Source organism: Salvelinus sp. IW2-2015, linkage group LG4q.1:29 (genome assembly GCF_002910315.2).
Source record: "Salvelinus sp. IW2-2015 linkage group LG4q.1:29, ASM291031v2, whole genome shotgun sequence".
Classification (NCBI taxonomy): Eukaryota; Metazoa; Chordata; class Actinopteri; order Salmoniformes; family Salmonidae; genus Salvelinus; species Salvelinus sp. IW2-2015.
The window spans coordinates 9,721,798-9,748,542 of record NC_036842.1 but is presented as its reverse complement, the minus strand read 5'-3'; the positions used below and the strand labels follow the sequence as shown (position 1 = coordinate 9,748,542).

Here is a 26,745-nt window from a genome sequence, read left to right as displayed (position 1 = left end):
GGGGTTGAGGCCTACGAGCCTCCTAGGTTTTGTATTGAAGTAAATGTACCCAGAGGAGGACAGAAGCTGTCCTCCTCCGCTGTCCTCCGGCTACACCATGGTGCTACCCCAKAGTGCTGTTGACGTTACTATAGACCTTGATTGCAAAACAGTGGGCTTTAATCAATTTTTTGGGGACATATTAATGTATTTAGTATAGTTATCGAAAAAGGTAAACTTTTTTTTGTGTTTCACAATTATTATTTTTATGGAATTTTACTGAGGAGAATGGTCCTGTCCTTCCCCTTCCTCCTGAGGAGCCTCCACTGAGTCATACAATGTTCCCAGCAAAACCCGAACCCCCACCACTGAGCATACAGACCTTAATAGGTTCCCAGTCCCAGCACCAGTCTCCACCCCGAGTGTGAGTTAGAGGAGAAGATGAAGATCACAGCTGACACATGATGCATGTTCACTTGTGCTAATTTCGTCTTAGCTCTGTGCTGCCTGGCTGTCAACTTTGATTCTCTGCACTAGCAGCTGCACGCCAATGTCACCCCTCCCTATCTCTCTACTTCTTCTCTCTCTGTCTTGCTCTCTCTCATCTCTTACTCCCTCTCTCTCTCCTCATCCCTCTCCCACTCCAACTGTACTTTAAGAGCTGTCTGTGAAAAGTAGACCGGACATGCACAAATACACACAGCCTTGTTTTACTAACCTTGTGGAGATACACAATTGATTCCAATTCAAAATCCTATTTTCCCTAAACGTAACCTTTACCCCTAAACCTTTTAACCCCTATCTCTAACACAAATTCTAACCCTAAACCCCTTAGAAAAATACTTTTTCCTTGTGGGACATTTTTGTTTGATTACTGTTCTTGCGAGGACTTCTGGCCCTTGACTTTTCCTAAATAAGTCTATATAGCACTGCCATTATTAGAATCATAGTATCACAAACAGAGCTGGAGTTATAGCCAGTTGTAGGAGGATCATTATTTGGATGGTTCCCCCCCCCCCCCCTTGCTCCTCCTTCCGACAGTAGGGCCTGCTCCACTCATTTCCCCAACATTGGAAGGTGCAGTGGCCTGTTGATAATCACCCCGATAATTGCCTTGAAACGAATTTAACTAACTTCACACATAATAACCAATGAAGTAAAGTATGATTGGGTAGAATGTGTGAGTTGATGAGTGAGGGGAGGCGGACAATGCATAATTGTGTCATCACCAATTGTGAATGAAGAACAGGGCAGGCCATTCTATTGTATWAGTATATTCTAATTATAATCTCAAAATGGTATGTACCCTATATCAGTCCACCGAATCMAAGCAGTCTTATCAGTCTACTCTGGCCTACTTGGAGTACACAGTGAGAGCATGCATMATTTGCAATGGCTAGAAGACCAAGACAAATGGATGCACATGCGTTAGTGCTGCTACAAGATATGAATGAAAATACTCAGATTGTGGGAAAGAGATGAATCATGACATCTCTGATTATTCTTCTGATTCTGAGCCTCAGCCTGAACCTAGGTCTAAGCGCAAAAAAAAGCGGGAACGGTACGCATCTGAGCAGGTGCCCGCGCCACCAGCTAATGAAACGGGGAGAGGAAGAGACGGCACCATTTCGGAAAACGGGCAGCAGGTGAGCGAGTGTTGGAGAATGTGGTGATGAGGTTGGTGGAACCTTACGTTGGCAAGGAGATGAAATGTCATCATGGACAATTTCCTCACTTAACTGTCATTGGCTATACCAAGGCAAGAAAGAACGCTTCTGTCATGAGCACCATGCATCCGACAGTTGCCATCGACGGGGACACGATACAACCAAACAAAGGTATGTTAATATTACACAATATTCATCGCCATAGATAAACGTATGCAATGCATTATGCTCTTCTGTATAACACGTGTTGTTTTTCCTATGAGAAAATAATCCTAATGTTTTCTACTCTATTCTGTTCCATAGGTTGGTGTGGATGTTTTGGATCAGATGGCACAGCCGTACTCTGTGAAAAGAGGCACCCTCGGCTGGCCTGTTGCTGTGTCCTACGACATGCTTGACTTGGCTGCTATTGTAACCGATGTGAAATGGCTAGCTAGTTAGCGAGTGACGTCACCGTTTGAAAGGCTATTAGCGCGCACCACCGCTAACTAGCTAGCCAGACGGTCTAAAGTTATACTGTTACACTATCAACGCACWCGTGTTGTTCAAGCAGCGCATGAGCAACGTTCTGCCCAGGAGAGACTTCACCGCGAGTCTAGCATAACGTCATAACGTCACAGGCTACGTGAGAGACTTATGAAGGCCAAGGCAGCAGCGATGATTGCACGTGAGCGTGAGCCAAATCGCGCACACAGCTCCCGGGGAGAAGACTGTGCCAGGTGGCCAGATGCACAAAGAACTGACCCAAGACACCGGTGTCACCTCTTAAGTGACATATTTGTGGGAAGTGTGTCAAGCACAAGTGGCGAAGGTTTGTGTCGACTGTTAGGACGAGAGAGAACCGCTCGATGAAATCCAACTGATGCCGTTGCGTGAAAACGCAGACCATGTAAGCACGAGCTGACAATAATTGACTATTTATGACTGCTGTCATATCGACACTTTATATTCATTATAATGCCATTATTACTTTTGTGCTGATTTTCACTATTTATTAAGCACACTTGGTGCTAATAATGATGCTTAGGCTACTATTTTCATCGTTTGACCGTGCATTTTCTGACTGTGCGTCTTTGTGGTTGGGGTATTTTGTAAAAAAAAAAAAAAAAAAAATCTTAGTAAAAAGAAGCCATTTTACCGTGTTTCATAGTTGTGACAAAGGCACTCTAACAATAACATGTGTTGACAAGTTACTGGACCCAACAGAGGCCCAGTAACTTGTTTACACACACACACATTCACCTACTACTACATTCAGGCCGCTGTCTGCCACTGGAGGTCATTGTTCCTTTTATCCCAGGGCAGTCAGCTGTGTCTGTGTCTGTCTCTCTGTCTCTGTGTCTGTCTCTGTTTGTGTGACTGCTATGGTCATCCCTTCCTCCCGCTCTCCTCCCTGAGAGAGAAATATAAAGCAGTGCTGCTTTGAGAGAGCCTGGACGCAGTTATCGAAGAGGGAGGAGGGTCTGTTGGRAGGGCGGATGTACAGTAAATTACACATTGGTCGTTCCAYCTCAAAAAGCACAAGAGGATTTCGACACCCACCATCTCAGATTTTTCAAAAATTGTTGCTGTTAGAAACAGATAAGATTAGCATTCCTGCAACATTATTTTGTTAAAATATCATTTCAATTCAGAAATAAATCTAGTTGATTTCACCCAAACTGGCTATTTAAATTTATAGGATTAATTTAATATTCAAATAATATATCACCTAATATCTGATTTGGACCAAACTTTTTTCTAACAATGATTTAGACAGATACCGTATGGTGATACGCTACCCACGGACCCCCCCCCCCCCCCCCMCGCCAATACCACCCCAACAACAAGTATACAGTATCAGTTCTCTATGTTTGACAAGTAGTACGGAGCTGCAGCTGAGTATTTTCTTCATCCTATGTAATGTATTCCCAGTGAATTATTTAGTGATGGAAGCTTATTTATCTCCAATTTTGGTGCAGAAATTCTGTTTTTATGTCGCTGTTAGTGAGCATTTCTTCTTTGCCAAGATAATCCACCTGACAGGTGTGGCATATCAAGAAGCTGATTAAACAGCATGATCATTACACAGGAGCACCTTGTGCTGGGGACAAAAGAAGGCCACTCTACCATTGGAGGCGGCCTATGTTGTTTTAGAGAATTTGGCAGTAAGTGCAACCGGCCTCACAAGCGCAGACCACGTGATACCACCACGCCAGCCCACCACCTACACATYTGGCTTCTTCACCTGCCGGATCGTCAGAGATCAGCCACCTGGACAGCCGATGAAACTGTGGGTTTGCACTACCGAAGAATTTCTGCACAAACTGTCATAAACCATCCCAGGGAGCTCTTTTGCATGCTCGTCGTTCTCACCAGGGTCTTGACCTGACTGCAGTTCAGCGTCGTAACCGACTTCAGTGGGCAAATGTTCACGTTTGATGGACAATAGCACTCTGGAGAAGTGTGCTATTCACGGATGAATCCCGGTTTCAACTGTACCAGGTAGATGCCAGACAGCGTGCATGGCGTCGTGTGGGTGAGTTGTTTGCTGATGTCAATGTTGTGAATGGAGTGCGCCATGGTGGCGGTGGAGTTATGATATGGGCAGGCATAAACAAACACATAGCATTTTATCGATGGCAATCTGAATGCTCGGGGATACCGTGATGAGATCTTAAGGCCCATTGTCGTGCCATTCATCCTCAGCCAATCACCTCATGTTTCAGCATGAAAATGCACAGCCCCATGTCGCAAGGATCTGTACACAATTCCTGGAAGCTGAAAATGTCCCAGTTCTGGCATGRCCTGCATACTCACCAGACGTGACACCCATTGAGCATGTKTGGGATGCTCTGGATCGACATGTATGACAGCGTGTACCAGTTCCCACCAATATCCAGCAACTTTGCACAGCCATTGAAGAGGAGTGGGACAACATTSCACAGGCCACAATCAACAGCCTGATCAACTCTTTGCGAAGGAGATGTTGCCCCGAATGAGGCAAATGGTGATCACACCAGATACTGACTGGTTTTCTGATCCACGCCCCTACCTTTTCATTAAGGTATCTGTGACCAACACATGCATATCTGTATTTCCAGTCTGGTGAAATCCATAGTTAGCGGCCTAATTYATTTCAATTGACTGATTTCCTTATATGAACTGTAACTCAGTAAAATCTTTGACATTTTTGCATGTTGTGGTTTTTTATTTTGGTTCAGTGTAAAAAGGAGYCGTGCTGTAGTACAGAGGACCTCTTTTCTCCACCCCTCAAAACAGCGGGACTGGAAGCAGCCAACAGGGGGCATAGACTGATAAGGGGGAGCAGTCATTCTCACAATTTACTGACATCAGTGTAGAGTTAGAACTGGTGTAACTGCTTGAAGCCAAGGGCTGGTGTGGGTCTGGTCTGTGGTGGACTGTAGTAAGTATCTCGCGCGCACTTTCTCTCTCTCTCCTGGGTAACCTTTGCCCCCGGACCTACTGGTTACTAATCCCCAGTCCCACAGTAGCCAGCTCTCTATAGGCTGTAGTCTCCAGGCAGTGGGTAGCTAATGGGGATGGAGTTTATAGTCCACTAAGTAGCCCAGTCAGGCTGTATGGGAACTGCCTCATGGCAGGCAGCACACAGAGCTGGTCTGGCCCAAAAAAACGGRATCGGCAGACAGCAAAGCAGTTAAGTTAATTATATGGTCTGGAATGGATCCTTGGAGGGAGTGGAAGAAAAAGAGAATGTGAGAGCGGGAGATCGGACGTGTCTTCCTGTGTATGGTGCACAGAACTAGACGTCTCCCATTTAGCGTAAGGGACACGAGGGATGGCACTGGGGGAATACAGATTTCTCCTCTTCCACCCCACCCTTGACATAGCTATGACTGACAGACAGAATAGGACATCTAAGGTCAGTTTTATAGACCGACAGGTACATTGGGTTATGTAGCATGTCATGTAAGACGTGTCATAAGCACAGAGGCCTATAAACCACTTATAATGTCTGAATATCATCTCATCAGCCTCCAACGGAAGCGACATTGCCTAGTGGGTGTGACAGATAACTCAGAATATTGTGTGGACTGTTAACAGTCTGAACTCCCCCAGGCTYATAGTTGTACCACTCAGCTGTTTTGACAGACTACTGCTCTTTTGGCAGCAGCCCGACCGCCATTGTTGTCATGTTGCTGGAATGGTCGTGAGGGTGCACGCTGCTAATGCTGTGATCCTGCTGTTGGTTTGTGTGGGGTCTGCCTGCGTRTCTGTGTGTTTTTATCAGTGGGTGTGTGTCTTTCATATTTTCTCTGTTTAATTATGTGTGTGTGTGTGTAAGCATCTGTGCGTATTTACGTTGAAACAATGCTTGCTGGCCGAGCGCTCCACACATAGCAAACAGCTGCCGTTCAGTCAGCGGTAGGTAGCATCTGCCAGGCCTCCTCATCATACATACCCAGCCTGCTGTTTGTGTGTGTGTGTGCATGTTTGTATCTATGGCCAGTGATTAGCCATTTTTTTTTGTGGCGGCTCTACTTCCGATTGCAAGTAACACCCACAGGTTCTGGGCTGGGGCGGGTGGAAGGCTGCAGGGCTGGCTGATGCCTAGTGCCCAACCGGCTCACTGTGTTAATCACACTGGGTGTGGAGCAAACAAACGGCTAAGTACATAAACACACGGGCAAGCAAACACACACACATACAAATGTAGAAAAAATGTTCGGGAGGGCTTGAGTGTGTGTGTGTGTGTGTGTATGTGCCAGTACTTGTGTGTGTTTCGTTCCCTACTAACCAGGTTATTTAATGAGAATCTTTATGTGGGACAGCTGAATGTCAGCCAATCCATTATCCTTTATCTGAGCTCCCCAGAGCAGAGGGCGAGAATGATGGAAAAAGAGAGAGGGATAGATAAAGGGGTGTACAGTGAATGGATGGACGGGCCGCTGGTGTCCTGTGACTAGCACAGCCCTGTTTACTGTCCCGCTCTCTCTCTCTCTTCGTGATGAATTATTCACACGCTATTTCCTCACCTGTGTCACACACTCAGTATCCCTGCTCCAGTACCGAGCCCTACACACACACACAAACTAGCAGACACGTATGCACACACACACACCGGTGCAGTGCTCATGGACGCACACACACACACTATCCCCCAACACACACACCCCATATCAACCCCACAGCACCAACATCAAACCCGTAGCACAGTCCCTGTAGTGTGGAGTGCTCCCCTGCCGTAGCCTAGCGGGGTTTGAGGGCTGTTGACAGCAGAACAGTAWTATGGGCCACCAGGCCGGGGCCTGCCTCCTGTTATCCTTGCATGGCTGGCCCGATGACTCGTGTACTCCGTGAGAGCCCGTCTTCCTCCAATCACATCACACTGTGGGTGGATCAACTGGAGCATGACACCACCGGCTGCCCGGAACTGTCATCAGCATACTACATAGGAATATTACTGAGGATACTGGCCTACTAATAATGGATGCCATTTTATACAGGGTTTTTCCACCAGGTTTCAAAGCACTTTACAGTACACTGTACGGGGTTCACTCATGCCATCGACCACTGTCACTTTGTGATCGCTGACGTGTGGTGAGTGGGCTATCGCAGTGGAGTACTACTGCAAGTAATATGATAACTGCTTGATTACTAATACCAGGCAACTATTACTGCCACAGCAACTGTTGCTTCTATGACAGCTACTACTGCACCGTACTACTACACGACACAGTACCACGAACCGCCGTCATATCAGTAACACGACCACTATAGTTCTAATCGTACCACTATTTCCTCTTACAGTGATGTCCATCATTACAGTGCCGGTCAGGATGCAGTCTGAATGAAGAGCGGGAGGGAGTGACGAATGATCTAGATGAAGGAAAGAGAGGAAGATGGAAAATGCAAGGCCCTCAGCCAAGTAGGTTATGGGTCAGTGTTTAAACCAGTTGTCGTGCATTCGTGAATACTATAATTCAATCGATTTAGCATATATTTATTTACAGTGCATTCGAAAAATKATTCAGACCCCTTGACTTTTTCCACACTTTGTTACATTACAGCCTTATTCTAAAATTGATTAAATCGATCAATCTATACACAATACCCCATAATGACCAGACAAAAATAGTTGTTTTTTGTGTGCAAATGTATAAAAAAATTAACTGAAATATCACATTTACATAAGTATTCAGACCCTTTACTCAGTATTTTGTTGAAGCACCTTTGGCAGTGATTACAGCCTYGASTCTTCTTGGGTAAGACGCTACAAGCTTGACATACCTGTATTTGGGGAGTTTCTCCCATTCTTCTCTGCAGATCCTCTCAAGCTCTGTCAGGTTGGATGGGGAGCGTTGCTGCACAGCTGTTTTCAGGTCTCTTCAGAGATGTTCGATCGGGTTCAAGTCCAGGCTCTGGCTGGGCCACTCAAGGACAATGAGAGACTTGTCCTGAAGCCACTCCTGCGTCGTCTTGGCTGTGTGCTTAGGGTCGTTGTCCTGTTGGAAGGTGAACCTTTGCACCAGTCTGAGGTTGTGAGCATTCTGGAGCAGGTTTTCATCATGGATTTCTCTGTACTTTGCTCCATTCATCTTTGCCCCAATCCTGACTTGTCTCCCAGTCCCTGCCRCGGAAAACATCCCCATAGCATTATGCTTCCACCACCATGTGTCACCGTAGAGATGGTGCCAGGTTTTCCCCGGATGTGACGCTTGGCATTCAGGCCAAAGAGTTCAGTCTTGGTTTCATCAGACCAGAGAATCTTGTTTCTCAAGGTCCTTTAAGTGCCTTTTGGCAAACTCCAAGCGGGCTGTCATGTGCCTTTTACTGAGAAGTGGCTTTCGTCTGGCACCTCTACCATTAAAAGCCTGTTTGGTGGAGTGCTACAGAGATGGTTGTCCTTCTGTTAGGTTCTCCCATCTCCACAGAGGAGCTCTGTCAGAGAGTCCATTGGGTCCTTGGTCACCTACCTGACCAAGGCCCTTCTCCCCTGATTGTTCAGTTTGGCCAGCTCTAGGAAGAGTCTTGGTGGTTCCAAACTTCTTCCATTTAAGAATGATGGAGGCCACTGTGTTCTTGTGGACCTTCAATGCTGCAGAAAGGTTTTGGTACCCTTCCCCAGATCTGTGTCTTGACACTATCCTGCTCGAGCTCAACGGACAAAAACCTGTTTTCACCTTGTCATTATGGGTATTGTGTGTACAGTTGAAGTCAGAAGTTTACATACACCTTAGCCAAATAAATTTAAACTCAGTTTTTCACAATTCCTGACATTTAATCATAGGAAAAATTCCCTGTCTTAGGTCAGTTAGGATCACCACTTTATTTTAAGAAGGTGAAATGTCAGAAATAATGGTGGAGGTGATTTTTATTTCAGCTTTTATTTCTTTCATCACATTCCCAGTGGGTCAAAAGTTTACATACACTCAATTAGTATTTGGTAGCATTGCCTTTAAATTGTTTAACTTTGGTCAAAAGGTAAAAATKATGCTATTAAAAAGTGKGCAGCACATCAACTCTTCATTTAACGGATTACAGTTTGAATCGGAGAGCAGCCAATCAAATTGTGCCAGCTGAGGAAAAAGTTGTGCGTGGCAGTGCAGAGGAATGTCGGTGGGTGAATTCAGATGGAGCCCTTGGAAAGATGATATCCAAAATGATTMGTTTCGGATATAAAGACGACGCTGTATCAACCAAAAATGGATTGCAACTTGCAAAACATGCGGGAAGAAAATTAGACGGAGGCGCAACAATTTCCAACTTTGTTTGACATTTGAAGCTGCACAGAGAACGGTTAGTCGTGAAAATATGAAATGGTATTACATTTGGTGAAGAGCACATTATGACTTGTTTAGGACTCGAAACTCAAAGTTTAGGACTTGACTCGGACTTGCCTGTCTTGACTTGAGTGCTAAGACTTGTGACTTGTAAAACAATGACTTGGTCCCACCTTTGGTATATACTACCTCAAATAACCGGTGCCCCTGCACATTGACTCTGTATCGGTACCCCCTCAAAATAGTCTCCCTATTGTTATTTCACTGCTGCTCTTTAATTACTTGTTACTTTTATCTCTTATCTGTATTTTTTTTWAACTGCATTGTTGGTTAAGGGCTCGTAAGTAAGCATTTCACTGTAGGGACTACACCTGTTTTCAGCATTTCACTGTAGGGTCTCCACCTGTTGTATTTGGCGTATGTGACGAATACGTTTTGATTTGAACTCGAGGATGCAATGTGCGCCCATCTTACCTAATTCCAATGCACACTTTGAAGATGTTAGAATAACTGTCCTCATTTACTTTAAACTCAGCCAACAAGACGTGTAAGAAACAGTAAAATCAGTAGTGTCAATCTACTGTAATGAAACAGCAGGGAGCAGATCTCGAACCCTCGACCTTCGAGCCCGAGGTCCGGCGCGCTATCGACTGTGCTGCAAAAGCAAGCTCGATTTCCGCGCTTATAAACCCAGGGTCGTTACACTAATATCCCCCATAGTAGGAAGGTTTACCTATTGTGAACGCTGCGTGTAACACATCCGGTGTCAGGATAAATAAAAAGCCAGGTCTGCTAACTTTCTTTAATTAATTATGTTTAATTACCGCAAACAATGAATGGCAAATGCAATTTTCGTWTATACGGGTTTGCTGTATCACCGCGCAGGGTTAACAGGGAACTGGCAGGAAGTACGTAAACAGCTGCTCTTATACCGTGATGACGTAGYTTCAACGCGTCTGTTGGCCTATCACAGTAGAGGCTGGGCGTGGTTTAGACTTTGCCCCCCTCGGATTTGTCCAAGCCCCTTGGCGCGTTCCTTTTGTCCACATCTGGTTGCTGGGTAGATTAGATCCGTCTTGTGTCTGTCGATTCTACACTGAAACAGTTCCTAATATGGTATTGTCCAGTATTCTAAACTCCTGGTTGGTCTAGAGAGATGCACCCCTCCCCTCTCCAGACTGTCCACAGCTTTTATGGCCTGTGTTGGTCAGTCCTTACACCTACACACACACCCCCCTCTGTATTGTTTGTGTGTGTGTGTAACAAAACAATATTCCTCTTCAACCAATATGCTAACAGGCTATAGTGCATAAACATAAATCCTAACACTATTCTATTGGTCAACTTGTCGTTCTGTGCAAGAAATAAATAGACTGTTCCAAACAGACTCTGGGACAGTTGTGGGACGATAGATCCCAAATTCAAAGAACCAGTCCATCAAAAAAAAGTTTTAAAGAAATAAGGCTGATGCAACAGATTAGAATGTTATTCACATAAGCACAGCAATGCGCACATGGTACTAGGCTACGCGCGAATGTTYGTTCCATAGTGCAATTAGTGGGAAAACACGTTGTCAGAAGCGCACTACACATGCGAGCGTTTTCATGACAGACGAAAATATCTGTTAGAAATGTAGAAAGATCCAATAGAACATGAGAAATAAGCTACTTGTTTCAATGGCATGTGTTGGTCTTTATAAAAAATGATTGGATCCGGATTTTGGCTAGGTTACTTTGAAGCAATGTAAGACATGCTTCATAATGTGAAGTAAAAACGTTGAGGTTTCACACAATTAAGTAGCCTATATGTTTTCAATATTCATACTGCTACAACTCACGTTGCAAAGTGTGACGCGCTGAAGCCTGCCTACCTTGAATGGCGAATGGGAAGTTCGATTCAATTGCCAGTTGAGAATAGTAGCTCTTTTTAATCGTGTCCATCAACTGTTTTTAACACACGATTGCATTTAGAATTGTTGTGCAATGTTTCACTCCAACAGGAACTATAGCAACAGCTCTCAAGCTGTAGTATCWGTATGCTGTGCACGTGTGTTAAATAAATATCATAATGCATAATGACTAACGAAAATACGCACGCGCCAATATAATTCCAATAAATTATGCAAATTAACCAATCGACAATAAGCATGACCGGTCAAATGTATTTCCATCGACTGGYATCTCCATAATTGAATAGGCTAAAAAGCATTATTTTGCAAAGGGAATTTCTTCCGGACAATTGGCCAGAGACTATTTTTTATTTGTCTGCTTTTTTCTCCTCTTTTTTTTATCAGCCCAAAACCGGCTAACAGAAACCYTGAGACACACACACACATACACACATAGCGCCCCACCAGCCCATCAGGGCACCTCTCCAGCTCATATAATGGCTGAGGCTCGAGCAGGGCATTTCAGGAACACCCCAGATAATACGCCGCCTGGCCCTCCAGCTGGCAGACACAACTGGGGGTGCTTCAATGAGAACAGAGGCCGGCACTGTGCCAGCCTACTGCCCTGCCAGCCAGCTGAGAGGGAGGGATGGATAGACGGAGACAGAGGGAGACTGAGAGGTAGAAAATTAGTTAAAGTGACAGAGAAAGGAAAGAGCGAGAGAGAGCGGTAGTAAGCGAGAAAAGAGGATAGTGGAAAAAGAAGGGGGGAGAGCGAGAAGAGGGATGGCCCTGTTAGCTCCAAATGAGCTCTGTCATGCCAGGCCTCTCAGCTTCMCCCTGCCACTCCTCTTCTCACCCACCGCATTAACAGATTCATCTGTGAAACACCCTTSCATGTGCTACATACACCCCAAACACATGCACCGTTTTGTTTCAATTGACGATCACAGATAAACACACATTCACTTAGATATACACATGCAGACACACTCATACTTGTATGCATTTCCACACAATTTCACACGCATGGGCACAAAAGCTGGTGTTTCCCTGTGAGGAGTAGACCTGGGGACGGGAAGTGAGGGAAGCTCCAGAGGGAGAAAGGACAGGGGGAAAAGGAGCATGACTGTTCATCATGCTGTCAGCAAGGTGCGCCTTTAGCGTGGCGGCTGGGGAATAAAGAGTGTTTTTAGAAGGTGCTGCGAGGATGAGTCGGATAAATTACTACTTCTTTCATCCAAAGAGCCAGGCAGAGACCCACCGGGTCAGGATTGGTGGGACTAGTGTGTATGGGCGTGCGTGTGTGCATGCAAACCTCCGTGTATGCTTATGTGTGTGAGTGTAGAGACATGTTTTGTTACCCCCTGACACCGCTATAACATATGATGTTTTTTTCGGCTAACCCCTCCTTTGAGGAGTGAGTGGGAAAAGTAATGTAGTTTCGAGGTGTATGTAAAGGTGGAACAATGGCCCTGAAATATTGAATAAGGAGTGAATGGGGGCTGGGGCTGGCATGACAATGGGGAAGACCCAGGGGTGAAAGTAGGGGGGATAGGGGAAGATAGATCATCAATCTCCCCTGGTTAAATATTATCAGGCTCTTTTGTATCAAACCCCCCTACGCACTCCGAGAATAGAACGGTCCGCAAGGCTAATGATCTCTCCTTCTGGGCCATTCACTTTGTAATGCACTGTTTACCAACTATTGAGAGACTGGAGCTCTCTTTCTCTCTACTGCTTCGCAACACAGATGGTTCGGGTTTCCATGGTGATTATGTATCTCTGTCACTGTCAGCGAATCTGGGGAAGCATTCAGAGTCTCGGTTTAAAGGGTAAGACGTTAACCATCTCCCAAGACAATAGTAAATTGATCAGAACTTGTCTTGAAGATGGAGAAACCTCTCAGAAAGAAACTTAGTCGAGCACTATTGGCATAGGAAAAGATTCCCTTTGGAACTTAGTCTGCTTTATTGAGTTGGTCTCTTTATTGCTGTTTGAGTGACAGTTTTATTTGTGCATGCCTATCCGTTTATATTCATCTGTATAAATCCAGGGAAGGCCATGTAATTCTGATAGCTCGGCCCGACACGACAGTTTTGGATTTTGAATGTGCGACCAACTAGGTAATTTAATTTGTCAAGGGCAAGGAAATGAGTGGAATTCAGAACGCCTTGTAATATTTTTACAGAATCTCTCCATCGAATCCGTTGCTACATAGGATAGGCATGTTCCACATAGAACGATAAGTCGAGGGACTTCTGAAGGCCCTTCAATTGTTGAAGCTAGCAGAATGGTAGATATTTTAATTTKATCCTTTATTTAACTATGCAAGTCAGTTAAGAACAAAGTCTTATTTACAATGACRGCCTAGGAACAGTGGGTTAACTGCCTTGTTCAGGGGCAGAACGACAGATTTTTACCTTGTCATCTCTGGGATTTGATCTTGCAACCTTTCGGTTACTAGCCCAACGCTCTAACCACTAGGCTACCTGCTGTCCCTCGATGAAAGTCTTCTCCCCTAATCGTGCACTTCCACTGTCAGGGTTGTCTCCAGTGACGTTGACCCACACCGAGTTGTGGATAAAATGTCCAGCTCTCATCCAATTAACTGTTCTCTTCCAGTGGAGGAGGGATGGAAGGGGAGACATTGTTCTCTCATTGTCCCCTACACACACACACAGTGACGGGCTAGTATCATCATCAGCCACAGGGCTTCTGCTGAGGCAGGGGAAGGGGGAGGGAGGGGTGTGGGAGGAGCCCAGCCACCGCTATCATCTGCATTCTCTGGCCCCCATTCTTTTGAAATGTTGATGATTGCACCCCCCCCACCCCACCCTGCCTGACCTCCCTACACCACCACTCCCCATCGTTGCCTCTCTTCTCTTTAATGTGGTTTGAGGCAATGGAGTCATCCATTCCATTACCACCTCCCCCCACACCCCATCACCTCCAATGGGTTAAACCCTATCCCCCCCACCCCTGATAGCAGCACCACAGCAGCAGCGGTAGCAGCATTTGTCATGCTGCGGGGTTTGTCATGCTGCRGGCTTTTGTTCCTCACAACCTGCTGGCTAAGCAGGGGATTTTAGATGTGCCATTTACATTTGAAATGGCTCTGCACATTTTTACAATTGGGGGTGGCTCACCAGGTTAGGCCTACAACAGGCCTGGACTAGGTGGGTGGAAGGGGTGGTAGGGAAGCACTGTACAGTACCACCACAAACCATTATTCCTAATGATACCCGCAGTGCACAGCACAGGGCTGTGCGCTAACTGCACTGCGCATCCATCCAGACGCCCACCCACCATCCGTCGGCTCACACTTCGGCTTTGTGCTGTTCAACAATCAGCCATGCCCAGCGAAGCGCCCGCTGCCACCTCCCTGAGCACGTCTCAAGTGGAGGTCAACTGGCGAGGGTGTCATAATGCCGCAGGCCTAGGCGAGGGGAAAGGGACAATCCACTTAAAGTGAACCCCGCCGGCCAGCACTTCTCGATAGGAAATCCTCCCTCTTCAGCTCTTCACTTCAGACTCCAGGCTCTGAGAGAGAGAATAAAGGCATTTATACAGGGCCTGAAGCCCTAAGCTGAGACTGAGGCAGAACCTGCCAGGTAGCAAGGCAAATCAAAATCAAATCACATTTTATTGGTCACATACACATACTGTATATAGCAGATGTAATTGCGGGTGTAGCGAAATGCTTGGGTTCCTAGCGCCAACAGTACAGTAGTATCTAACAATTCACAACAATACACACATCTAAAAGAATGGAATTAAGAAATATATAAATGTTAGATTGAGCAATGTCGGAATGGCATTGAGTTAAATACAGTAGAATAGAATACATTACACACATATGAGATGAGTAAAGCAGTATGTAAACATTTTTAAAGTGACTAGTGTTCCATTATTAAAGTGGCCAGTGATTCCAAGTCTATGGATATAGGGCAGCAGGGTTGCGTAACCGGGTGGAAGGTGCATCAAAGCTGGGAGTCTGATGATGGCCTTGAGATAGATGCTGTTTTTCAGTCTCTCTGTCCCAGCTTTGATGCACCTGTACTGACCTCGCCTKCTGGATGATAGCGGGGTGAACAGACCGTGGCTCGGCTGGTTGATGTCCTTGATGATCTCTTTGGTCTTCCTGTGACATCGGGTGCTGTAGGTGTCTTGGAGGGCAGGTAGTTTGCCCCGGTGATGCAGGCCTGAGATCTCTGTTGGGGAGAGCTAGAGATGAAACACTAGACTAGAGAGAAGAGGAGAGAATCAAAGCCAGCTAAGTCTGTTTTGATGAGGGCTCTGTCTCTGTTTTCTCATTCTGTCTGTCAGTCTCGCTCGCTCGCTCTCTCTCTCTCTAGGTTCCCTGATGCTCTGAAGTAGAGGCCAGACCGGGATGGGTGAATACAATAGATAGATGGATGGGTGGAATGAACAAAGAGCTGGAATTGCTTCACTGATCAAAGTCTAATGAGGTAGTAGGGCCTTGGTAGAGCAGGGTTCTCTGCCAGCCAGCAAGCCTGGTCCGTCTCTTCCTCCCTCTCTCCCTGACTGCCTCTGCTATTTCCTGTGTCATGATTTAATCATCCTTCTCCTCGATTAGCACTAAGGCTCCAGTCCAGTGTAGCTAAGACTGGCCCTCCTCTCTCTAAGCGCTGGATAGAAACAGTGGTGTCCGTTTGTGTGTATAAACATAAGACAATATCTCAATCCCAATTCATGACCCATTCTATTGGCTMTATTTCTAGGTTGACCCCACAAGGTGATCCCTCTTGATTTGGGGGATTATTTCCAATTATTTACTGTCGCACATATGCCCAATGGCCTTGTCTATGATAGGTTTTCTTCTTGATGGCTACCTAGATAATAATGTCCTAGAAGTCCTAGTGAAGGTTCCCGTAAAAYAAGAAACCAGGTTACGGCCGCCATAGACTGGGCCAAACAATAAAAGCCTTTATGGGGGGATAGGCCTGTACCATAAATGCCAGAATCTGCTATTTGAGGGGCATTACAGTGGACATGGGGCTTTCATAAAGATCCCTGCAAAAGCCGCATAATAGGCTTTTAGAAACCCCCACCCACCCACCCACCCACCATGAACACACATTTTGGAGTGCCACCTCTCTGATGTTGGATCCATAGAAGGCTCCTGCCCTGGGTCCGATGGAACCATAGGAAAAAGGGGGAAGAGGTGGAATTGCGGCGATGTCCGTCGATGCCRCAGCTTGTTCTCACATGGAGAGCCGTGTCCTTTACACCCTCAACTCACTGTCAGCGGGCGCAGCTGCTGTTTTTGGCCGGCCGCGGCGGGCACACGGSCTGCGGAAAACCAGCTGTGTAAACACACACATGGCTGGCAGTCGGGGAGCAGGGTGATAACAGCACTGTCGCCACGCCCATGCTATCTCAGGTATAGTGAAAACACCTGGGCTTCTGGGCCAGACAGACACATGCAGCTCACTGTGAAGTGGCRTACTGGCAGACTGACATGAGGAAGTTTGCTATGCAGCGATGCCAGCTGCACAGTCATGGGATAATGGCAGAGAAATGCAGGACACACGAACTGCTGCAAAACAGACGAGTATAGAGACGAGTATGCACTATCTGTGTCTCTATGCCTTTGTGTTTTTTGTTGCAAAGCTACTGGACCTTCTTGCCTCCATTTCCTCTTAAGTTCTTTCTCTAGTTGGTCTCTCCTGCTGGCCGGCCTTATTAGGTGGCACATAAGATATTATAAGAGAGAAGGAAAGCTTTGCAAAGCTGGCTTCCCTCGGCTATCTCTGATCTCCTAGTCTGGGTGCTGGTATTAACCATCTGTTGGCAAATGTGCTAGCGTGGGGGAGGAGGGTGTGGAGAACGGGGATCTGGATACTAGCAGATGATGGGAAATCCAAAATTAGACGAGCAGGGCTGGACTGACTCAAACATATCCGTCGTTATCTTGTCAGCAGATGGGTCTACTCCCTGTTAAGTGTTGTCGAAGCAGACTAGCTGATAGAAAGCACTACTTCTCCACTTTTTTTTTTACCCAACTTAGCCGTAAAACACTTGACTTTTCCATGACTTTTTGACGAATGTATTTTTTTTTTTTGTCTGTCCCCTCCGATAAAGAACATATTGTTACAGGAAGTAAGTGGGGTAATACAAATCTGAAAAGTGTGAGAACACAAGCATCAAGGGACAGCTGATTAGATGTTGCTGAATCGTGGCCAACGTTAGCAACAAAAAAAACGTTCTCCTTATCTTGCATGGTTCTATGCCTGTAAGCCAAGATTTTGCGATGGTTTGCTTGCCAAATAACTCCTTTTTATTTTACCCTCTCAGCACTATAGCAGTTAGCCCAATGACCTATTGTTTGTTCTAACCTGTAGACCTATAGCTAGCTATCTCCTGTCCTATGGGGGGGAATGGTGAGGGACAACATTTGACTGCTTCTTAACACCCTTGATGGCGCAAGGAGAGAGTGGCTGTAAAAATAGTTTGACACCCTCAAGGTTCAGGCCGCAGGTCTCCTCTCCGGCCTCACTCTGAAAGCTCTCTGAATTCCCTCAAATAACCCTTTCTCTCCTCTCTCCATCCCCCATCCAATCTCTCCTCCAAGTTCGCTCCTTAATCAAGGGCATTGTGTGTTACCCTCATATTCCTTTATTATGTTGCACTTACATAACAGGGCCATTTCTGCCAGGCAATAATGCTTGAATGGTGCTTTAATCAAGGCCTTTCCATCAGTGGGCCGTTGAGGCTTTAAGTAGCCACGCTTTGAAGCCTGAGCTATGCAATAGAGTAATATATACACACACACACACACACAGGTCCAATCTCTGTAGCTTTCTGTGTTGCCAGGAGTGTGGAGCTTTTGAAGCCATTCTCTGTCTCCGGCATATTTGAGTAGGCTGGCACCGGCTCCTCCTCCTCGGCTTTGCCTTCACACACGCCTGCTAACTTGTGCCAGAAGCCACTGACCACATTCACTTAACCTCTAACTAGCCGAGCTTGCCTCCTTTGGCTCAGTGTTGCGTGTGACAATCCCGACTCGCTCACTTCCTAATGTCCAAACGAGCCACTGGYTCCAGAGACCTGTCCTTCAAAGCCAGGGGCAGTGGGCACATATGACTGGGCACCACATGGCAGTGTGCCAGCGCCCTCATTCTCCCAGCTAACGCTGATGTAATGTCCCCATGCCGAAAGGGAATAAGCACCTCTTTTGATATCATAGGGTCAGACAATGAGTAGGACAGCCCAATGCACCATGGGAGCAGAGGATGTATCAGAGCAATTAGCGATCTGCTACATAGCTGACAAGCAACACAATATAATAATATATGCCATTTAGTAGACGCTTTTATCCAAAGCGACTTAGTCATGCGTGCGTGCATTCTCTCTCACTCTCTCTCTCTCTCCACTCACTCACTCACTCACTCAGCCTGAAAAACGGCACTCATTAAGTCTCCTGGCGCCTGCATAGATTCAGAATGATTAGTTATGTTTTGACGGAACTCTATTTGGCATTGACTTCTGTTTCTTTTCAAGTCCCGGCAATGTGACATGTCCTCAGAAGGCCTGAAAAAGAGGGTTGGTTACTCAAGCTTTCCCATGCTGCCTCTCCATGATAAGAAATGATCAACRATCCAAGTTTTAATGTCACATGCACAAACACAGTGAAATGCCTTTCTTGCTAACTCAAAACCCARCAATGCAATAATCAATAACAACGTAATACTAGAAAAAGAAACATGAGAAATAAGACGTATAAAGAACACAATAAGCAAGCATACTATACAGGGTCAGTTCCCAATACCCTATTTACATTGTGCAGGGATACTGGAGTCATGGAGGTAGATATGTATAGGGGTAAGGTGACTAGGCAACAGGATATAAGATTAACAGAGTAGTAGCAGCTTGTATGTGAGTGGTGTGTACGTGTGTAGAGTCAGTATACATGTATGTGCATGTTATGTGCGAGTGAGCAGATGATGCAGYGTGTGTGAGTGTGTAGGGCCCTGTGAGTGTGCATAGAGACAACAATTGAGAGAAAAAAGGTTGAGGATACAAGGTTAACTCAATCCGTGCAGCTATTTTGTTAGCTATTTATCAGTTGCCAGACTTTGATGCACCGGTTCCGTTTGCCGTGCGGAAGCAGAGAACAGTCTATGGCTTGGGTGGCTAGAGCCTTTAACAATTTTCCGGGCCTTCCTTTCACGCCGCCTGATATAGAGGTCCTGGATGGCGGGGAGCACCACCCTCTGTAGCGCCATGCGATTGAGGGCGGTGCTATTGCCATACCAAGCGGTGATGCAGCCAGTCAAAATGTCTCAATGGGACAGCTGTAGAACTTTTTGAGGATTTGAGGGCCCGTGCCAAACCTTTTCAACCTCYTGAGAGGGGAAGAGACGCTATCGCGCCTTCTTCACGACTGTGCGCGTGTGTTTGGTCCATTTTAAGTCTTTGGAGGTCAACCATTATCTCCCACTCTGGCTGTGCCATCACGATGTAGAGGTCAATTAAACACGGCCCAATCTGAGAAATAAACAGGCAGAGCATATTTGCATTTTCTGACACCATTACTCGTTGAGGCCAATCCTGTGAAGGAATTTCTTCTGTGGTATCTGCCCAGAGCTGGCTCTCTGCGGACTCATTATCAGTCAAAGTAAACAGTCTGCATTAGATAAGAGTCACAGTCAGAGGAGCAGGCCACCCCCCTCTGTGGATAATGCCAATAATCCCTCTAACACCTTTCCAGTCAGGCGCAGTCATGGCCCTGTGGTTCAGGCCTGGGAGAACGACTGCCCCTCTCATTGAAGCCACGAAGTTCAAGGCTGACCGTGGTACTGCAGGCATTATTTGCAGAAAACAGGATCCCCCATTATAGCGAATGGGAAGATGGCAATCTTTGTGAAAAAAACTGACAAATGGCTTCTATTAGACCAGATGTATGTCCTTGAACTGATTATTTTAAAATTGCACACAGAAGAAGTTATTATGATAATGGCAGCCTGCAGTACCCTGTTCGGCCATCAACTTGAGATACTGAATAAGAGGGGTCAGCACTGAGCTAACCTGCAACAGCACTTCCCGGAGTAGCTGTCTACATAAATCTCCCACATGAGACGCCATCTTAACAGACTTCCTTGGCTTCACATCTGATAAATTGTGTACGCGAGCAATACATTTGATGGTCCCGTGTGGCTCAGTTGGTAGAGCATGGCGCTTGCAACGCCAGGGTTGTGGGTTCATTCCCCACGGGGGGACCAGGAAGAATATGTATGAACTTTCCAATTTGTAAGTCGCTCTGGATAAGAGCGTCTGCTAAATGACTTAAATGTAAATGTAAATTTGACATGGAAATGATTGTCCATTCATATATACTGTCATTGGGTTCAGCTGTAGGCCAGACGCTGGGATGTACCAATTAGTGTTGCGTGGGTCAGCTGTTTGTTCACCTGCCCACAATTGCTAATAACCCATCCGCAACGGCCCGAATGTGATAAAGTAAAAATCTGAGGCCCGCACCCGACCCTAACCTGCAAATATAGAAAATGCGCTGTACAGTCAGAGATGGCATAAGGATTTTTGCATAATTTATTTTTAAAGCCTGGTTAGATAGGGCTATGTTTCTGCCTATCATTTCCAACATTTTGGTAGGCTTTGTCATTCAACTTGTCTGTAATTAGATAGGCCTACATGCAGCTGCTCTTCTGTCATTACTTATTGCCCTTGAAAACKAAATAAACCGTTGCTCACCATAAAATGTCATACATCAATATAATGAATGTTTCAATCTAGTAATCTAGCTTCATCTGTAAAGATTTCTCTTTCATCTCGGTTTCTCTCTCGCAGCAAAGACATTTATGKACCGGGGAGTTAATGGAATAACAAAATAATAAATGTAAAGATTTTCCATGCTAAATTTCCAAATGACATCGGTTTGATTGGTTTTAAGGGAATTGAAATGTGAAAACGACCCAACATGTTTCTCATAAGATTTCAGTTTCGGCTTGGATGCATAGTTTATGTGGCTTAAATACTATCAGCTTTTATGATGCTAATAAAGATAGGACCTTTACAGACGGTCCCTAACCACTCATTCATTCTCTTAAGATGCTGAAAGAAATCGATCCTATTTCTCCACTCCTGTTCCCGAGTCAAAATGTACATTTGGTGTAACGTATTACTGCAAGAAATGCTTAATTCTGCAGGAGTTGATATATTAGGCTATGTGAGAGATTATASACCKAGTCAGTTTCCAGATTTCAGTTACTATTCCATTTAATCCATCTGCATTTGGCGTGTATTTGGCGTGCGTACAGTTAGTGCATAAGCCTATGTTTGAGGGCCTAACAGTTAATAATAATCAAAGAAAAACCTCAATGTTGCCTTTTAGATATGAATTGCACAAGAATTATACATTTATGGATTTTTTAATGCATTGTTTTCTTTTTATTTAACCCACCCGCCACCCCAACCACCCTTCATCCACACATTTTGTGACTCTAAACCTGTCCACTCCGCAGATATAACCGTGGGGACTGCGGGTTATTACCAATAATTATTATTATTACCAGTAATGAGCCCTGGATGGGGAACTGGCTAAACCCTGTACTGTGATATACAAAGGTATCAGACCTGAAACAACATGTAGTGGGAATTCGGAAAGAGCGGGACATCATATAACCTGGGACAGCTTAATCCTGACGTGCTTATTTCTTTGTTTGACGAGAAAATCTAAACTATTGTTACTAAACCCTTGCMGAGAAAAACCACATGATCAAAATCATGTCACTTCATTGGTGTGACATCATAGAGGGGGGACAGAGCAAGCTTCAAACAGGAAGCGAAGCACACAGTAAGATCAGTGACATAGCTTTTTTTCTGTTTTGATGTTAGGGTTATAAAACTGCATAAATAATGCACTGTGCCAAACTGTGATGTAAATGTGCATACTATGGACTGTTGCATCAAAATATAAAAATAAAGGCAATATTATGTTTCAATTTTATAATTGTCTTTTGTCCTGCTTTTACCAGCCATATCTAGCTAAAGTAGGACAACTTGGAGTAGCTAAAGTGGGACAGTCTTATAGGCTTTTCCAATGGAGGAAATTACATCCCGTTTACATTAGCGACCCCTTGTACAGTACATTTTAGTCAGGGCTCTGGTTCTTGCAGTACTATATCCTGTTCATTTGTTTCTTCTCGTGCTTTTATTCGGACTGTTATTTGAGTGAATTCAGACAAAATGGRACATGTGTTGCATTTCCATCTTCTGTAACCTATTTAGACATCTGTCCAACATTCTAGCCCAACCAACACATGATACATTCCTGAAATCCTCAGATGTTTCCTAATCATACAAAATTGAAGTCAATAATCATTGGGGTACAATTAGTATTATAATATTGGTGTCCCAGTCTAGCAAATGTGAACTGAAAATACGGTTTTGACTCGATGTACGTAAATGGGTGTGTCATGCCTCCTGTGAATATGATATCAACATTTCAGCTTTTTTGTGTGATTAGGAAACATGCTGAGGATTTCAGAAATGTATCGTGTGATGGGCTAATATGTTGGATAGATGTCTGAAGAGGTTACAGAAGACGGGCATTTTTTGCTTTTCCAACTTATTCTGAATTCTTCCTATTAGTCATAGTTATATCATATATCATATATATATATCATATATATCATAGTTATAAAGTGTATCTATTGTTTGGATGGAAATGGATAGTGTTTCAACATGGTTATAACAATTGAATACAAACTAGTGTTGTGTATTCTTTTAAGGAAGTTGGCAACAATGTTGTACCCACACCAACTTGATGTAGCAAACGTCATTCAACTATTCGAAACTTGGAAACAACTTTAAATATTTTATTGTGGTTGTAAAAAGTGCCCGTTATTGGTTACAGTGTCTGGTTGACTGTGACTCTTAGCCTCTGAGCAGAAAGCAGAAGTAATATGCGCTTGTTCATTGAGCAGCACTTTAGGGAGTGTGATTGTGTAATATCGGGTGTACAAGGTGGGAAACCTTGAATGATGTCAGGTGAGAAACGCAGAGGCAAATCCGAGTCAGCATGTGGGTCATTTGGAGGTGAGGCTGCCTGCTTCCTTGAGTTCAAGAAAAGTTCAGCCGAATAGCGTTAGGCAAATTAGCAGACAGCGACTGAGAGGAGAGGGAAAAAACGGAGGGTAGTGAACGATGAGAACACGGAGGAGTCAAATTAGTTGGAAGGACGAGCCCAAATGACGAGTGAGGGTAGACAACTTTTAGGAAAATAGTTATAGGCAAATGGAATAATCAATTATGTTCATTAGCTCGCTAAAAATACATAAGGTCCATTTAAGGAGTTTAATAAACTTATGTCATTCAATACGCACTTTTCTAATAGAGAGAGGCAGGCCGAGGCGCCAGCGGGCTTGTGTTCGTTCCTCTCTCACAAATGTCCCGCTCTGTTTGGTRATGTCTGCGAAGGGTTAAATAAGAAGCGAGTGTAGGTGGAGCCACATCCCAGCTGCTGTGCCTTGTCACATTCTGCAGAACATGATAGCTACGCAATTTGTGTGGGAGCGAATTCGGCTCCTCTCTAAATACAAACAAGAAGAACCGAATGTGTTGTGCGAATCAGGACATTTTAAATACAAGAAGGGCAAGATATGTAGCAAATCAAGTWGTCGTGCATTGGTGTTGCACGGTAGCCTTAATAAGTGGATAGGCGGACAGACAGCAGGCTGATAGTCCACATAAATCAAGAGCGCAAATGGGACAATCGTACTTATCCCAGAGGACGAGTTGGAACTAAATACGGAATTTCATTCTGATTGATCAGCAACTGATCTCTTTTGCCTTTTCTGATGTGGGTGAGGTGTTATTGAAATGGACTTGGACCCCTTGGCGTGATTKCAGGTATTATTGGAGTTTGTAGGGTATGTTATCTAGATTTCGATCTAGTTTACTATTTGAGCAAGCAAGGCCATTGAACTGATCCGATGAAGTTATTCCGGTCGGCTTTTCGATTAAACGAATCATTCGGCGCATTCCAAACCTCACTTTTGACATGACGTTGACTATTCTTTTGAACGATGTGTTCAAATTGAGTGTGGGGGAGTATTCCATACAATTATTTTAGCTTTGTAGCGGATTGACTCTAAACAACTAGTGGACCCGAAACCTCAAGTGTCGTGTCTATGAACGGATTTGTAACCTTTATTTTGAATTTATTGCAGTTTTTACCCTTTTGCACAGTCTACTGGTGGCAAACTGAAAACCACACGTCTGCTGCTCCTATTTTCGTGTGCCCAAATCGTTGCGCACAGCAGACGTTCTTTTTTTCTCACTCTCCGGACAATAATCATCCCGCTTTCGCTCTACGTACGATGTATGAGAGTGTGGACGTCGTGGGACTGAATCCCAGCCCGAACCCGTTTTTAATGATGGATTACTACAACCAGAGCAGAGGATGTTTGATCCCAGAGAAAGGACTTGTGCCCGGAGCGCCCCATCACTACAGTACGTCCATCAGAAACCAACACTGGAACGGCTCGAATCACTGTAGGTGGCATTTTCACTGCCTCGTTCATTTCATTTCACTAATTGGCGAAGTTCACGGAAGCCCTTCACGTTCAACTGTGCCACTGTTTTTCTGAGCTAAATATTCATGATATTTGTTCTCTGAAGTGTAGTGAATTATTGCGCTTTCATTTGTAACGGCTGACATTTTATTCCACATATAGCATACTATTAGGCCTATTACATTCGTTTTAATCAGGTTAATAATAACTCGTTTATATCTCATGTAGCCTATTAAATGGTAATACTGTATTACTTACATCATAACCTTGCATTTAATTGACCCACGTTTGGATCCCTGCCTTCTATAACCCACGTTCAGCTTTTTGCAAGAATGTAAAGGTATCTCTATCGCAATGTAGCCTGCAGTAGCCTATAAAGCAGACAATGTTATCCAAGCCATTGGATTTTGATTAATAACCACGAGGTTTTATCTAGGCATACCAAAGGTAATTATATCAAACTTTCCTGCTGGCGTTATTGAGCGGCATGTAGCCTAGTGGTTAGAGCGTTGGGCCAGTAACGTTGMTAGATCGAATCCCTGAGCTGACAAGGTAAACAACTGTCGTTCTGCCACTGAACAAGGCAGTTAACCCACTGTTCCTAGGCTGTCATTGTAAATAAGACTTTGTTCTTCACTGACTTGCCTCGTTAAAGAATTGGCTATAGATTTCATCTGGAGCAATGGAGATCACTTTATTGTGGCAACAAAGTATCATTTGAAGGGTCATTCCATTCTCTACCTCCGCTGGGGGTAACCTGCTGTGCCACTAGTGACAAAGCACACTGGGACTTTATGGTAGAAGTGGTCTGCTTGTTGATTACTCCCGAGTGACCGTAACAGCCTCTCATATCCCGAGAACGGATCGTTTCCTCAGTAAATCTGGACTATGTAAATGAGAACGTGTGTATTTCTCATCAGGGTATTGACAAATGCACCCGGGCCCCAGGGTTTGTCATATGAATATCCGTCCAGCCTGACCTGATTCTGTGTTTACTAAAAGCCATAAGGTTTGGAAAGAGATGGGGATTAGACATTGAGAAACATATTGACAACGACACCAATCACAGACAGAAACTCCTCACATGCTGCTGGTCTTGTTTGGGAGGTTACATCTCTACTAGGGTTAAGGCAATATAGCTCCTCGGGAACACAACACAACACAGGCAGCAAAAGCCCTTACTGAGCTGTGGACTCCACCCTGTACGCTATTATTGTATCGGTCCAGTGAGCGGCTCTAGTAGTGGAATTGATTTGAACCATGTGAGCTAATATGCGAAAGSCTAGCTGAGGGGAAAACCAGGAAAAGACCTCTGATCCCAAGCTCTGGTACACGTTGTTGTGCTCATAGGAGTAGTGGGGAGAGGTCTGCCTTACTGCCTGGACGCGATAAAAAGTTTAGTGCCCAATGGGGGAAACTGAGGGGGGTTGGAGGGAGTCGCTGGGGGTGTACATAACTTTGGTGTCATCACATGGCTTTGGAGGCTTATTGGATCACAGGTAAAAACAAAAAAACTGCCATAGTAGTACAAGATTCTGTTTCTATTTGCGTGGGGATATATCTAAACCGAAGAGGGCTAGGATAGTCCAATGTCTGGTGCACCTATCTCCATTATTCATCAGATGACCCTTCAGAAGTCCTATCAACTCTGAGTACATTCAGTGACATTTCCACTGCAGTGAAATCAGTCTAAAACKGCCTCCTAAGAAACATGATCAGCTGCCACTAGTCACCGTATTATATATTCACATGCTCCAAGTGAGCGGTGTTCTCTCTATCCAGCCATGTCAGYGAGTCGTGTTCATCATAAGGAACGACAACCGCAGTAGTAAACTGTTATTGTGTTTGAAGAACAATGCCAGGTCTCATCGACGGGTTCAAGCCGATTWAAATGCACGTGATTC

General features: G+C 44.9%; 2 protein-coding genes across 8 annotated transcripts in view; both read left to right on the top strand.

The window, feature by feature from the left end:
* Positions 1 to 26,745, top strand: part of amacr (alpha-methylacyl-CoA racemase) — a 410,966-nt gene that overhangs the window by 314,002 nt on the left and 70,219 nt on the right. The gene's annotated exons all lie outside the window — the stretch shown is intronic.
* LOC111961398 (retinoic acid receptor alpha) overlaps positions 1 to 26,745 on the top strand; it is a 240,792-nt gene that overhangs the window by 165,268 nt on the left and 48,779 nt on the right. For 2 of the 5 annotated variants that reach the window (XM_023983631.3, XM_023983629.3), the window contains exon 1: positions 23,793 to 24,821. The exons of the other annotated variants lie outside the window; for them this stretch is intronic. In XM_023983631.3, coding sequence (XP_023839399.1) covers positions 24,458 to 24,821 — 364 coding nt within the window. In that variant the 5' untranslated portion in view covers positions 23,793 to 24,457. Of the gene's footprint in view, positions 1 to 23,792; positions 24,822 to 26,745 lie in introns of those variants that run through there. 5 annotated transcript variants of the gene reach the window in all.